This window comes from Eleginops maclovinus, chromosome 23 (assembly GCF_036324505.1).
Source record: "Eleginops maclovinus isolate JMC-PN-2008 ecotype Puerto Natales chromosome 23, JC_Emac_rtc_rv5, whole genome shotgun sequence".
In the NCBI taxonomy this organism is placed as follows: Eukaryota; Metazoa; Chordata; class Actinopteri; order Perciformes; family Eleginopidae; genus Eleginops; species Eleginops maclovinus.
In genome coordinates, this window is record NC_086371.1 from 20,452,157 (window position 1) to 20,466,949 (window position 14,793).

Genomic DNA, 14,793 nt, shown 5'->3' on the forward strand with positions numbered 1-14,793 from the left:
TGATGACCCAGAAAAACGCTGACCTAGCACGGCCGCTTGAACCATTTTGGTCAAACAGGGGACCAGGGCGGTTCAAAGGTCAACCCGCAGAGCATGAGCCCTAATGGGCCGCCTGTCTGTGCTCTGCTGCTCCGAGATGGACGAGGCAGATCTGGTTTCACAAAGCCTGGAGTGGAGCGACACACATACACACAAGAGGCGGTGGGGGGGGGGTAAGGTGACAGGAGCCACAACAACAAGGTGCAGACAGAACAGAGGCAGGGTGGAGACCCCCCCAGACTGCCAGGCTGTCAACCTGCTGAGCACACAGAGGATGTTTCCTAAACGTGTGTAATGATTGATCTGTCCACGCTCATTTTCCACACAGATTCCATAAACTCCTGATCAATGATGCTGCACACACACACACACACAAACACACACACACACACACACACACACACACACACACACACACACACACACACACACACACACACACACACACACACACACACACACACACACACACACACACACACTTCCACTCCTGACCCATCAAACCATGCACTGCACATTCCCCAGAGCATTCCAGGCCAGGGGAGCTATTCCAGGACAGGGACCCCCCCCCCCCCATACACCACCCTCACCCCCACTAAAGACAGACTTACTGACAGGCACTGGACTGGTTTCAGCTCTCACACCAGACAGACCTCACTCACTGACCTCTCTGCTGTAAGTTCATTTAATTGGTCAATCAAATCAAGTCACATGAATACAATGTTGATACGCTTTAATTACCAAATCATTTGAGGCAGCAGCTCTTTATTTTGGGTGATAGGATGTCTGTAGTATTCCTTCACACCAGCTATAATCAATTATAACCTCACAGATGTGATAGGGGAACATACAAGCTGTTAAGACATGGTCAGGTGATTTCCTTATTGGTTGTTAGTTTCTTTATACAGTATATGCACATTGTTAAAGGAATAATTCCCCCGCAAAATTATTATTTGTATTTCTTGCTTCAACTGTGAAAAAGAAACAAAAAACAGAGAACGTTCTTGATGAACTGAAGTAAATGGGGGCTATGCTTAACAGCAAAACCAAATCAAAACATCTGTTTACAACTCTCACAAGACCCCTCCTCTACTCACTGTGACAAAATGCCTGCTTAAGCGTGAAAAAAAAAGTGTGTTTTAAATAGAAAGGGTTAGTGAAAATCCATGCATTTCGTCGTAGGGACGCAATGAGCTAACCACTCACAATATGAGAAAAGCTTTCTGTTGTTAGTGTCATTTATCATATATTTTAGATGATAAATCTTAGGTGACAGTAACACAAGTCGTAAAGACTCATACAGTCATCCGAGCAATGTTATTTGGACAGTAATATCTGCCTGAAGTTATTAAACATTAGCCACCAATGCTACTTTTAGCATCAACATTCCTTTGAATTGGACAAGGGATTGTTTTATTTTTCAAAAGTCACAGTCTTACTTTTTACTCCACCTTTGGTGTGTTATAGCACACATTTTCAGCAGTAAGTAAGTAAGGTTTTTATTAAAGGGGCCCTATTATACTCATTTTCATTTTGTGCTTCAACTGTTTACAAGCTTTGATTTTTTGACGTCTTTATTTTCAGCAGCACCAGAGCCCAATCTGCTCTGATTGGTTAGCTGGCTTCCTTTGTTGTGATTAGTCAAACCCTCAGAGATGTCCCGCCCCTTGGCCTTACATGTACAACTTTGGAGCGCTAACCAATAGGAGCACGAGTGTTACATAGTGATGTCATTATAATACGCAATAAAACAAAGGAATCCAATCGAGAAATGTTTGTGCTTTAGCTTTTGCAGACCATTTACATGCACAAAAACCAGATTACAGGGAAGAGAAAACCCAAAGAGCATAATAGGACCCCTTTAATCACTCAAAACTAATATAGTAACATATTACATTGTCAGAAAATACCTGTTTCATTCAGGCGAAGAACGTCCTAGGAAATGTTTTGGTTTGCCACTACAGTCTTAAATTGTGTACATCAATACACATACAGAAACGTGTGTGTGTGTGTGTGTGTGTGTGTGTGTGTGTATTTTTTCTTTTCTTATCCTGTATTTGGTGATACCGTATGACCGTCTTTCACTCATGATGAGGGCTCACCTGTTTCTGTGCTTTCATGCACACCTGGTCTCAGCAGGAAACAAAGCACCTCCATAAAACCTGCTCAAAGCCTCTCTTCACCCCTCTCTTTACTGTCCACTGTCACTTCAAATTTGTTCAGCAATATTCTCAGGATACTGAGTAATTTGCTATGTAAAGTCTTAACATTTTACAAGTATGAAGGTAAAAACCTCCCAGTGAGTTTTATTTGCTCCCACTGTTCCAGCTTTTGAAGTTTTATAAGTTGCAACACAGAGAAATAAATCATTCCATTTTTCTCAAGGTAATATCCCGTGGTTTGAAACAAAACCATTCAGATTCAGAAAACGTGGGAATAATCAACTAAAACATTTTTCTATTACAGAGTTGACCACTGAGTTATAAACCACTTACAAAGACGGCTATTTAGGAGTCCAATGCTAACTGCTAGACTAAATAAGTTAAAATGGGTTTTTCATGCACCTTGGAAACATTCAGCAGTCTGAAAGCCAACAGTTGGTGGGCTCTGCCACGGCCCAGCAGCGCAGAGCCGAGCCTTGTGTATTTTCTTGCTGAGCTGGACTGAGCAGGGCCCACCGCTGTGTGCTGCACCTCGCCATGCTCAGCAGGAGCCGCCTGAATAGGCCTCTTGTTATGTTCCTGCACTCAGACATTCGGTCACTGTAAGCACCCCGAAGGAAGGCTGTACTTTCTGAAGCCTCCTGAGCATTTTATCAGCGCCGGGGGTTAGCTAAATACAAAGTGGAAATATTCCTGTAATGTGAAACACGCGGCTTACGATGAGAGCCTCGGCTGGGCTCACCTTTCAGGTCTGCTACAAATTTTGTGGTTGGAACAAAGGAGCGAGTAAAAAGAAAGAAGAAGGCGACGAAAGAATGTGGGGAGTACAGGAAGAGACAAAAACACCTTTGATAAGTCTTAAGCTTGATACACTGGGAAACCTAAACATTCTTTACTCTCTCTGTGGGTGCAATGGACAGCCGTACGTGCTGCCAATACGACAAGCTGGTATGTTAATTAACCCCAGCTGTGACCTCCTGACCCCCGGCACCTGATAGGTGAGTCAAACGGCACCGGTCCTCCGCGGTAGTGTTTGCCACATGTCTTCATCAAAAAAGCCATAATCCAGACACTGTTGACATTAGTTCTGGCAGCTCTGGGTGCATCCACCATGTAAACTATTTCCTCCGTCTTTAAGCTCCATATAGTTTCATAAAGCTGATTATTTGAACTACCGCACTCATGAATGTGCCTCGTGTTTTGGAGCTGTCCACATGTGGTTGCCAGGTAGAGGGCCCGCGTCCCACAGGCTAGCGTGAGACTGAAGGAGACGGGCCATGCAGATGTGTGAAGAGGAGAGCAGGTGTTTCGGTAGAGGAGGAATCTGGGTGCCCACATGGCCTGAGTCCTCTGTGGTTTTCAACGGCAAGCAGGACCGGATGAGAGCATTTTGACAGAGCCACAAAAACATGCAGACTTAACCAATGTATCACTGTTTGAGGTCTACCTCAATCAGGACTAAATAATGTGTATATCCGCCAAGCAATCCAGATTCACTCCGTAATGGGTTGGGTTCCTCCGCTGCCCATGCTACTGCCTACCACCAAGTCTCGTAAAAAAATTGCAAGTAGTTTTCGCTTAATCCTATTGACAAACAGATTAACAGAACCATAAATATCACCTATTCCTTGTGGAGTTAATAAAAGGGAAAGTGTTTTGGAAGTTACATAGTTTTGAAAGAAATACATATCTTTTTAGACCTGGGGTTACTTTCTGGAGCTTTTATATTACGTTCAGTTTTGAAACATTTGATTTGTTGAATCTAAACCACAAAAAGTTCCTTTCCTGTAGTTTGCTATATAGGTTTTTGTGCATGTGAATGGTCTGCATAAGCTAAAATCCCAAAGTTACCTCGAGGGGAGTTTCTCTCCCACACACTCCCCCCCTGCCTGAAACGTGTCAATTGGAATCCTTTGTTTGCTTCCGTAACATAATAGCATCACTACGTAACATTCAGGCTTCAATTGGCTCGCGCCCCAACATATTGTATGAGACAGGCTAAGGGCCAGGACATTTCTAAGCGGTTGACTAATCACAACAGAGCCAGCAAGCTTACCAATCAGAGCAGACTGGGCTCTGGTTTCAGTCAGAGGGTGAAAAGAGGTGCTGCAACACAGGCAGTATGAGAAAAATAAAAGCTGAACCTTCATTGCTGAACAATTAGCATGCCTTTTGTAAGATCAGAATAAAAGCAGTTAATCACAGTAGAGAAGCAATGGTTACATTTCTTTTTATGGCCTCAATTGTTGTTGTTGGCATCTTCAGCAGTTAACTATACAAAACAAAATAGCAAAAAGATAATTTAACTACTTGAATCACTAAGCAAAAGTAATGTAAATCTACTATTCAACACTGAAAAGTGAACATGATTGAGTCCACTTTTATTATGATTTTCACCACTGAGTACAGCCCCACAGAGAGGTTTTGTAGACTCTGGGTTTTGTTATGTTACGCCAATGAAAATGACTAACCATAAGCGAAACTTATAAATCAAACTCTTTTAAATGCTTCCAATAATGGAAAGCTTTGGCAACGACAAAAACATTCAGATTTTACCAAGTACGTTTTCGCACAAGTGAAACAGCATAATTATGATTTATTTATTTTCCAGAGAAATGAAGGAGGTAAAGATAAAACGAGCAGATGTTGTTGCTCAGTAGAAGGCGATCTGCCGCCGTACTGCAAATCAAAATCACTCACTTCATAAAGAGATTTGGGAAAAAAATGCTCTCATCCTTTGCTGACAAAATGTACATTCTTTAGCCAACAGAAATCAATTTATTCTTTAGACGATGAACGATGAACTTAAAGTAATGACTTCTTTCCAGAGTGCATATATATTATATTTGGAGAGGTCTTAAAATTGATGAAAATGTAAAAACCGTTGGCTAGAGGAGGTGTTGAAAGGTTGACGGTTGGTGCCGGTGGAGAGCCGGATAATGTGTAACACACATACGTGTTCTGACCAAATGTTCTCTACTTCCTTCTCTGCTTGAGCTTATAAACAACCTCTGTAAATTCATCCAATCCTCCTCCTTCCCCGACTCCTCCACGCCCCTCACAAAAATAATGAAGCTTGCCACCATCTGTGTCAACAGGCTTGGCTAGTAAGAGCTGCAGTCTCTCACTCTCGTTCTTCCCGGAGCCAGCCACAAGGCCCTGTGTGTCCCTAGTTATGGGCCTGGAAGCTGTGGCAGCGGAGGGGAAGATGGGCGAGGAAAGGGGAAAAAAGGGAGGAGAGGAACATGAGGATGAAGTTACCCTCTTTTTGGGCCCTTGTTGGTCTTCCGCCATGGAGCTTTCTCAAATCAATCCAGGGATAAAACCCTTAAGATTAGCCAGAACGCAGGAAGAAGAGCTCTGGTTTTAATTTCTGTGGATACAAGCGCACAGAGCCCACTGGGCTCTCATCATCTACCCGGGGGGGGGGGGTTTATTCATTTTGTAGGCCTATGCATTTTTCTGTGTTTGTGTGTGCCTCTTGGAAAAGCGTTTGTTTGCTCAAGAGCTTTATTTACATTCACAGGCACTTTTTGGACACACTAAATTGATTCCAGGCCCGTTCCTGGGTCATGTCCATCAGCTCAGCCACAGTCTACAAACACTCTCCACACAGCGGGACCATTCTCGAGGTCCGTTGCTCCGCCGCTCGCCGCTACAGTGACACACAGCAGCCATTTTGTGGGAATGTCTTTAAAAGCCCTGGCCCATTCTACGTGTTCACCTACGGCTCCTAAATTCTCCCTGAATCCGTCATTTTCTCCCCGTGGCCGGCTCCCACTATGTTTTTCCAGCCCATTCTTGAAAGTAACACAACGACGCAGTGCACATCGCTGGAGTCCTGCTGATAGACTGTGAGGAAAACCACAGGCCAACCACTAAAAAGGGCTCAGATAGACAGTGAAAGTGCTCAACAGGAGCTCTCCATGTGTACAGCCAAATTGTCACTCTTTGGCTTCTAGTCCGCCTCGCCTTGACAGGAATGTAGGGAGAATTCTGGCTGTTTGTCGGCTGGGACATTTGCACAACAAACACGCGTCTCAATCTGCCAGCCACATTCCCTGAACCGGACTGACTGCTGGATCCAGGAGGAGAATGTAAACAGATATGTGTGGGATGTCAGCTTCCCTCATTATTAGAAGATAAAGATAGCATCCGAAGAATGCGTTCCTTAGAGGCTCCCTGACCAGGACGTCCCCCAGGCCACACTCGAACGCCGACTCACCGGTCATCAGCTCAGCTCCTAACCCGTGCACTGCCACTCCTGCCTCTCTGCCTCCGACTCACGCTTTATCTGCCCCTCTCTCACACTGATAACAACCGCCATTGTTCCATGTCTCCAGAAACAACCCTAACCGTCGCTCCCTGCCAACCCCTCGACCCTCCCTCAGCACCGACCTCCGAGCTGCCGGAGGTTACAGGCCTTCTCTGTATGCAGCGGCGCTCCCCACCCTTAACGAGCCCCTTGCCCCTCAGCACAGAATCAACTCTTTGTACGTTTGATTTGTTATGGTTTTTACCGCTCTCGCCCACTCAAACACTTTCCACCCTTGCAGGGCCGAGAAGTTCTCGGTCAGGATTTACGTCTCTGTTTCGAGCTTTAATTCCCCTTCGAGCGCCTTCTCCTTCTGCAATCATATTAGCTGTAACTGGAAGACTATAAATACTTTGGAGTAAATCTAATTTGGATGGCCCAGGGAGAGGCCAACGGGTGCAGCACGCTGGTCATCCCCTCACTGACACCACCTCCCTTCGCTCAACATGTTAATTGATAGGTGTTGACTTGCGTTTGTCCCACAAAGCCACAATTTAGAAAGTGCCTGAGAGAGTTGGTTTCCCCCTTTTGACAGCCAGCTTATTCATTTGTTATCAGAGCAAACCCACACGTTCAGAACTCAAGTATGGAGCCTCTTAGCTTTTGAACCATTCGGTTCTTTTCTTTCTCTCAATCCAAAGTTCCAAACCTACTTTCGTCTCCTACCTCCTTTTTTAAAACTTCTTATGTCACATTTCCTTTGAGACTTCTTAGAACTCCATAAAGTCCTCCTTAGCATCGTGTCAGCATCTTCCTCTCTTGCCCTCTGTGTGGGAGGGTCCCTCGGACTGGAATAACAGTGAGTGTTGTGGAGGTTGGGAGGCCAGAGCAGCAGATAGAGCGCTGCTGTAGCAAAGGCCCGGGGCAGGGCCTCCTCTGGGCGTCCCGTTTGTCTTGGCCCGACATTCCCAGCCTCTCTGAGCGCCCCTGTGGTCGGCCTGTGGGTGTGGAGGCAGACGGTCACATTCCCGCCAGCCCATGGACAGAAGCATCTTGCACCGCTCCCTCTGTTCCTTCACGGCTCTTAATCAGCAATGTCCTTGGACAAACAGCCCTGGCCGAGTCACCGAAGTTACACAATGCCACAAACAAGCCAATAATCACAGGTCAGCTCTGTATCTGTTCCCCTCTTCAAGATAAGACCCAATCAATCAATCCAGCCCTTCCTATCATGTTTTTACAGAACCATTGTCTTCTTTGTAAGTTCCACTCCTCACAAAAGATTTCACACACACACAAAACAGCCCCTCCATTTCTGGAGTGTAATATTTAAGGGAATGGTTTGAGAAGATGAGACTAGCGATAACATATTTTCTTTACCTCGGAAACCATAATATCTTTTAAGCTGCCGAACCTTTAAAACCTAGATCAAATTTGACCAGCTTAGGTGTGTTATGCGCACACATCGTCTGCCAATGTAGCGGCAATCTAAACCATCTCTCGCGTTTCATAAGAAGCACCTGTGTTTGGAGACTTAACATTCCACATACTTACCTGACCAAAAAAAGGTCTTTGTGCATAGCACACATGTACTGAATAAACTGTACTGGACCATGAAGGAACACACTCGCCAGCGGGGTTAGAATAATGTGTCAACTGGCTACTGATGTGCACCTCCCCATGGAAGTAATTCAGCTGCGTTTCAGGAACATGTTTACAAAAAAAAGCTAGACAGCAAACATCAAGCCTTTCCTGCGAGTTTCTGTATCGTGTAATCATCACCTGTAGTCGCAGTGTGCTGGAAAATGTGGCTTTTCACTGTTGCAATTTTACTACATAGTTGGCTTGTTGTGACAACTGTAAACGACAAGCCTCAGGCACCGAGCACTGCTGAAAACAAAACTCCAGACTCTGATTCCCCCCCTTCCTCCCTCTTTCCCCTGTTCCCTCTGTTCCCTCTGCACAAACACACACATATATATATTTATACATGCACACGCACACTCCAGCCACTGTTTGACCTGTTGGAGGGATCCAAACAAACATCCGCTCCCCATGAAAACCACAGTCTGGATTTATTTGTCTGTTCTCGCGAGGAATGGTCCCTAAAGAAAACATTAAGTCTGAATTACTGCTAGGCCAAAATCCTCTATCACAACATAGGTCTTTTTAAATCTCAATATTGATATAATTCTTGACATGGCATGAGTTCTGGTTGTACAACAAATTATTAGTTAATGTGAAATAACTACATTCACTCTGTGTGAATTTAATACTTGACAAAAAAGAGGATTTTCTCATTTATTTATTCTCATTTTGATGCAAAATGAACAGTTTCAAATGAATTTATCAAGAGAAAAAAATTCTATTTAAAATGTAACAATGGCTATTTCTTTCATGCATGTACCAAAATACATAAATAGATTAAAAAATATATAGTTTTAACTCTGTTTGATCAGATTTTGAAGAAATGTTAGTTATTATGGGCAGGAGCAGCAGGGTTAGGGACTGTAGAGAGTGTAAAATATGTTGACCTACGTTTATAATGTTGAACTGCATGTAAAGTACGTATAGAGTACTGCATTTCCCCTAGGGGATTAATAAAAGTATGTCTTCTGCTAATCGACGTAGTTGTGTATCACCATATCTCGATATTTGGTCTCATCACAAAACATTTCCATTGAAACACATTTAACTACAATATCAAATTATCGTCCAGCCAGGGTCCGATGACCTGCTTGTAACTGACCTACCTGCTGCTTGTTAGACCAACGCTTCAGTGTAATGAGTCAGTGTGTGGACTGTTGACCTCTCCCCTGGGTCGTAACTTGAGCTCATAAGGCCACAGTAAAGCTAGCAGGGGTACGCTAGCAAGGTGGCCTCCTTTGAGGAGTCTCAAAATGGAAGGGCCAGGAGGAGGACTCGGCTCCGCTAAAAGCCACAAGGGCCCACATTGGTCACATGAATCACAGTTGGGATTGTGGCTCTATTTTTGGCCAGGAGTTATCCATCTATGTGGCTAATCGTACACTGTCCCGGTTCCTACCTTAAAAAGCACTGAATACGAAAAGGGCAAGTAGAAAAAGAGGCTACTTCTGTCTGTCTGTCTGTCTGTCTGTTTCCCCTCTTTCACTCTCACTCCGTCTATACTTTGCTTCACTGACGCAGGTGTTCATCACTAATGACACCGGGATATTATTAGTCCCAGGCCTGTGTGGGAGTGTAGGGGATCTACGTTTGCATAATGTTGAGTCCCTGTTGGGTAGTTTTTAAAGCCTGCAGAACAAGGCTCCTCTGTGGTGCTGCTCATGTCCAAGAAGTGTTTAAACTAGCAAGAGAGACCCTTTTTCTTCCCCCCCGCCCCTGGTTTGAGGGATTTTTTTCACAGTCTGAGACTTTCTCTTTTTTTCCCCTTCACATTATTGCCGCTGTAAAGCACACTAACACAATGCTCCACCACTTAGACTCCGGCTTTTTTCACAAACACACACAGGGTCGGTCGCACACACCCCACTCAATCATCCGCACACAAACACACAAATGCAGACGCGCATGCCCCCTTCCCCCGCCCTCCCTCCCTCTTATCCACAGTGTATATAAAAGCTGTATCGAATTGCACCTTGAGCTTAATTGGCTCGGCAGTACAGTGCTCCGCTGTCGACAGTGACAAATCGTTCTTTCAGAGCCCCGAAGAATGTCTGCCCACTGCCATGTCCGAGGACACAGGACGAGAAAAAAAGTTAATTGTCCGCTGGCCGCTGTTCAAATGATGTCGTAACGGCAAAGAAATTCACAGGAGATGCCTTTTTGGAGGCTTTATTTATTTGCCTCCTTCCTCTGTTTAAAGATGGCAGCGTTGGGGCTTGTGGGCACCAGGGACTCAGGAGGAAGGCCCCCTGCTCTCTGTGTTTCTACTCAACAAGAGCAGGCCAAAGCCTGGGCTTAGTGGGACTCCTGGCTGCTCCCTGTGATCACACAGGCTCAGATCAGCCACTTCCTCCCACTGGATCACTCCCACCGAGGGAGAGCTGTACACAGATCAGATGAGACGGCTAATTCAATTGGGAGCTGTCTGTTATTTTAGGAGCTCAGATGTGACAGTGTTCAGGAAAAAGTGAGTGTGTGTTCGCGCAGCCACCAGGAGGTATGTCAGAAATGCACCAGTGTGTGTGTCTGTGTGCCCTGCATCTGGCTTGACAGGGGACAGCTCAGCTCATAGTTGACGTTCCTGCCCTCAGAGCTGCTTTATTACTGATATCCTCCTGCCCTCTCTCATAACTCTGCCTCAGTCTCCTTCGCAGCACTCTGCCAGACAAAGCAACACCGAATATATCTCTCTCTCACACACACACACACACACACACACACACACACACACACACACACACACACACACACACACACACACACACACACACACACAGCGGAAGAGCTCTGCCTAGTGTCAGCAGGAGGACAGATGCAGAGCAGTAAGCAGCAGCAGAGCAGCAGGTGACCATGAAGTCACTGCGGTGCACAGAAGAGATGAAGAAGGGAGGAGAGCAGTGAAATACAGAAGCCACTGAGGAGTAAAGCATGAGTCTTTTCAACTTTTCTTGCTAACCAAAGCTTTTTTATGGCCTTCTGCCTCATATCTACAGTTATAAAACACTGACACCTGGGCGTTTCCCACTCAACCCCCAGTCTGCTGATAACTGCCTCATTTCAGCCAGTGAGTTAAGTACCCGACTTGAGGGTTTCTTTACCGTAGTTGTGGAGGAGGAAGAGAAAGTAAAGGAGGACATGCCGGGTGCAGTGGATGATTTCACAGAGCAGGAGCCCACAGCCGTGTAGCTTACTCCTCATCGTCCCTGAAGTCATTTGAATATTTTCTCACAGTTCCAACGGACCTCGCCACAGTCATGCGACACCGACTGTATGATTAACGACTCAGTGAAAACAAAAGTTTTGTCCACAAAAATAACTAAAAGCTGCACGAGGGAGGGATTGAGTTCAGTGTGTCCTGTAGCCGCAGGACTTGAAATGACTGTAAAGCAAATTTCTCTGCATACAGCAAGTTTGTTCTGTTACAGCAGACTTTTAGCACATAAATTAAGTGCTGTATTCAAAGTAAGTAATAGTTTCAAACAAATTCATACATCAAACAAACATACATGAATGAAGGAAAAAAATAGTCATTATTTAGAGAAAGCCCATTTCAGAGTTATATATATTTTAATTTCTGGTTTAAATTTGTGATGAATTCTTGTATAAAACTCAGTTTAATGATGAAGCTGGTAAAGGTGGTGCTCATTTAAATATACTGCTGGACAGCCATATTTCATCATAATTAAAAAAGATTTACTCTGTTAAGGAACTTGTAATATTAACCAATTGAGTAAAGAATTTTAAACAATATTTACCTCTGAAAATGTGTGGAGTGGAAGTACAAAGTAGCGTAAAATGGTAAATATTAAAGCAGTTAGAGGGGCTCTTTTATGCTCATTTTTATGTTCATATTTGTATGTTGTGCCTCTTCTGTGACATTTTTCTATGCTTTAATGTTCAGAAATGTCTTTATTTTTGTGATTGGTCAACTGCCCAGAGATGTCCCGCCCCTTACAGACCATTTTCATGTCCAAAAACCTATATAACACACTACAAGAATAGTTACTTCGCACCACTGGTTGGATTTAAACTGGGTATAGTTAAAGGAGTTGCTTCCATTTTTTATTTGCTAAACTAAGCTAATCAACTCCCAACTGGCTCATCAGAAGATCATTTATCTTCTGTTTTAACTCTCGACCAGAAAGTGAAAAATGTGTTACTCATACTTTAAAATACAGAGCAGTTTAAACCCTCACAAGCCAGCTCGTCACATTTGGAAAACGCAGACAGCGCCTGTGGCTTCTATTATTGGTCACATGATCCCGGGTTATTTGTCCCCGGAGGATCTCGCTCCCCAGGACTATAAACCCCTCCCTGGTGCCTACAACATACTGTAGCTAGTAAAAATAGGCTTTATCTTTCCCTTTCAAAACGTATTCATGGCTTCAAAACTCGGTCACAACCTGTAAATATCTCTTACACGTATGTGTTCTTTTCTAAATCAATGGAGTTATGTTAGATAAAGGCTTGTGGTTGACCACACAGCGGCTCTGTGGTTTTATTTTAATTTTTTGTTTGCAGCATCTCGCCACGTAAATCCAACATTTCAACACTCACTCTCAGCAAAATATGTCTGTGTGATTCCGCATGTGTCTACAACAATAACATGTGACATCTGGTTCTGTGCGGAGCTGGCTTTTCCCGTTCTCTGCTATGTAACACTGTTTATACAGCTGTGTAAGACATCAGGCAGAAGAAGGACAGCCATACCACATATGTTTTTCAGCTTTTGTGACAGTGTTTGTTCTAATTGTCTCCATGCTTTTTCCTCATATTTATCATTCTTTCACCTCCCCTTGCTATCTCCCATCCATCTCCCCCCGTCTCCGTCTGCCTCCCTCCCAGACCTCGCTGATAACCTGGCTATGGAGGACTTCACCTTCCAGGAGCAGCTGCTGACCCCTGGCTTGGCCTCAGCCGGGGTCGGAGGCGTCTCCTCACCTGCGGCTCCGCTGTGGAGGAGCTCCCTGATCCCCGCCTTCCCAGTGACGCTCCTTCTGCTCCTGCTTCGTCACCACTGACCGCTGCATTCACACCACCTCTTTCCCTTAGGATTCAATGCAAACTGTGGAACGGGAACTTTTTTTTAAAATCAGGGTCCCAATGTAAAGTCCATCAGAGGAAGCATGAACCAAATACTGCATTTCTCATTATTTATTTTAGCAATTCATTCCAAATGTCCAAAACAAGCCTCTTAAAGCACACCACATAAACCCGAGGCACTGTGTAAATAACAAACTCACCCTCGGCTCCACTCCCACTACAGTTAGGACAACTTTTGGGCCCTCTTGCCTCAGCTCCTCACACAGATTTGTCATAGAGCTGCAATTGAGGGGCTACTTGGAGAAGAGACACACAACAGACTCTGTTAAAAAACACAAGTTATTATCCTACTGGAATAAGTAGGGAAGAAGAAGAACGCTTTGCTACTCTCTTCCATAATGGGGGGCTGTGAACTCTCTACTGAGCTTTAACCCTTATTTAAACATGCACTGTACCTTGAGATTTCTACTTCAATCTCATTGTGTCCTAGTGATGACTAAATTATTTCAGACTGATTTCCTCACGCACTCTTACCGTCAGTGTTTGCTTTGTTTTGTAACGCTGATGATTTTCTAAAGCAACCGCACCGTAATTAAAATAAGAGCTCTCCCATTCAGCCTGATAACTGTACAGATGTATGTTTCTCTGTGTTGGTGCCATGTTTACAACTAAAATGTGTTAATTTGAAATAATGGCATATTTCATGTGGTTTGTAGACTGAATTGTCGGCTGGACTGTGAAGCACTGCTGCAGATTTCTAGCTTTTTCTTTAGCATTGTGAGTAAAGCGAGGAGTAATGTGAAATATAAATGTGTGTGAGTTAATTTTGTAATGCCGTCATTGAGCTCATACATTAAAAACATTTGGACATTTTATTATTTCTTCTTCCATCAATTGTTGCAACCAAAAGTATTTATTTATTTATAGATTTTTTGTTTGTTTCCTATGAAGAATATGTAACGGAGGTTTTGAAAGACACCATTGAAAGATGTAAATGTATCCTAACCATTCTCAGCTGACTTAAAGGGATAGTCCGGCGAAAATTGACCCCAGGGTCTTTTTCTGCATGAAAACTGATCAAGTAAGCCCTCCAGAGAGTTGTTTTCACTCATCAACCAGTATTGAGCTTGCCCGGCAAAACCGGGAGCAACGCTAATAGCCCAAATGGCTTACCGTGCATTCGATCGGGGCAGTGTGCAGAATGCTTCCAAAACGGCATGTTTTAACCACTAACATTGCTCGACATAGCACCAAACCTCTGCACTAGTATGACTAGGGTCCCTACACATAAAACGGAGCACCAACAACGTAGTTTGCAAACCCAAAATTTATTAAAAATAACTGTTTTACAAGACTCTCCAACTGCCCCCCATTCCAGCTCCTCTCCTAGGAAAGTCCCCACAAGTCGATTATCGAATGCATCGGAGTTCAGTTCAAGGAGGAATGTTTTGGAAGCAGACTTTCCTTTCAGTTTTCATGCAGAAAAAGACCCTGGGGTCAATTTTCACCAGACTATCCCTTTAAGGGGAAGACGTGCAAGGCATTCTACATCCTCAGCACACAGCTTAGGGCTAAATGAATAATCGGCATATTATCAAAGAGACATATTGAAAGCAGAATATGTGCCAAAATACCATTCGGAATGAA

General features: G+C 44.1%; 1 protein-coding gene across 1 annotated transcript in view; it reads left to right on the forward strand.

The window, feature by feature from the left end:
* Positions 1-14,019, forward strand: part of gpc3 (glypican 3) — a 112,400-nt gene extending 98,381 nt beyond the window's left edge. The window contains exon 8 of the mRNA XM_063875986.1: positions 12,949-14,019. Within this exon, the coding sequence (XP_063732056.1) occupies positions 12,949-13,124 (176 nt within the window). The 3' untranslated portion in view covers positions 13,125-14,019. The remainder of the gene's footprint in view (positions 1-12,948) is intronic.
* Positions 14,020-14,793: the final 774 nt, after the last annotated feature.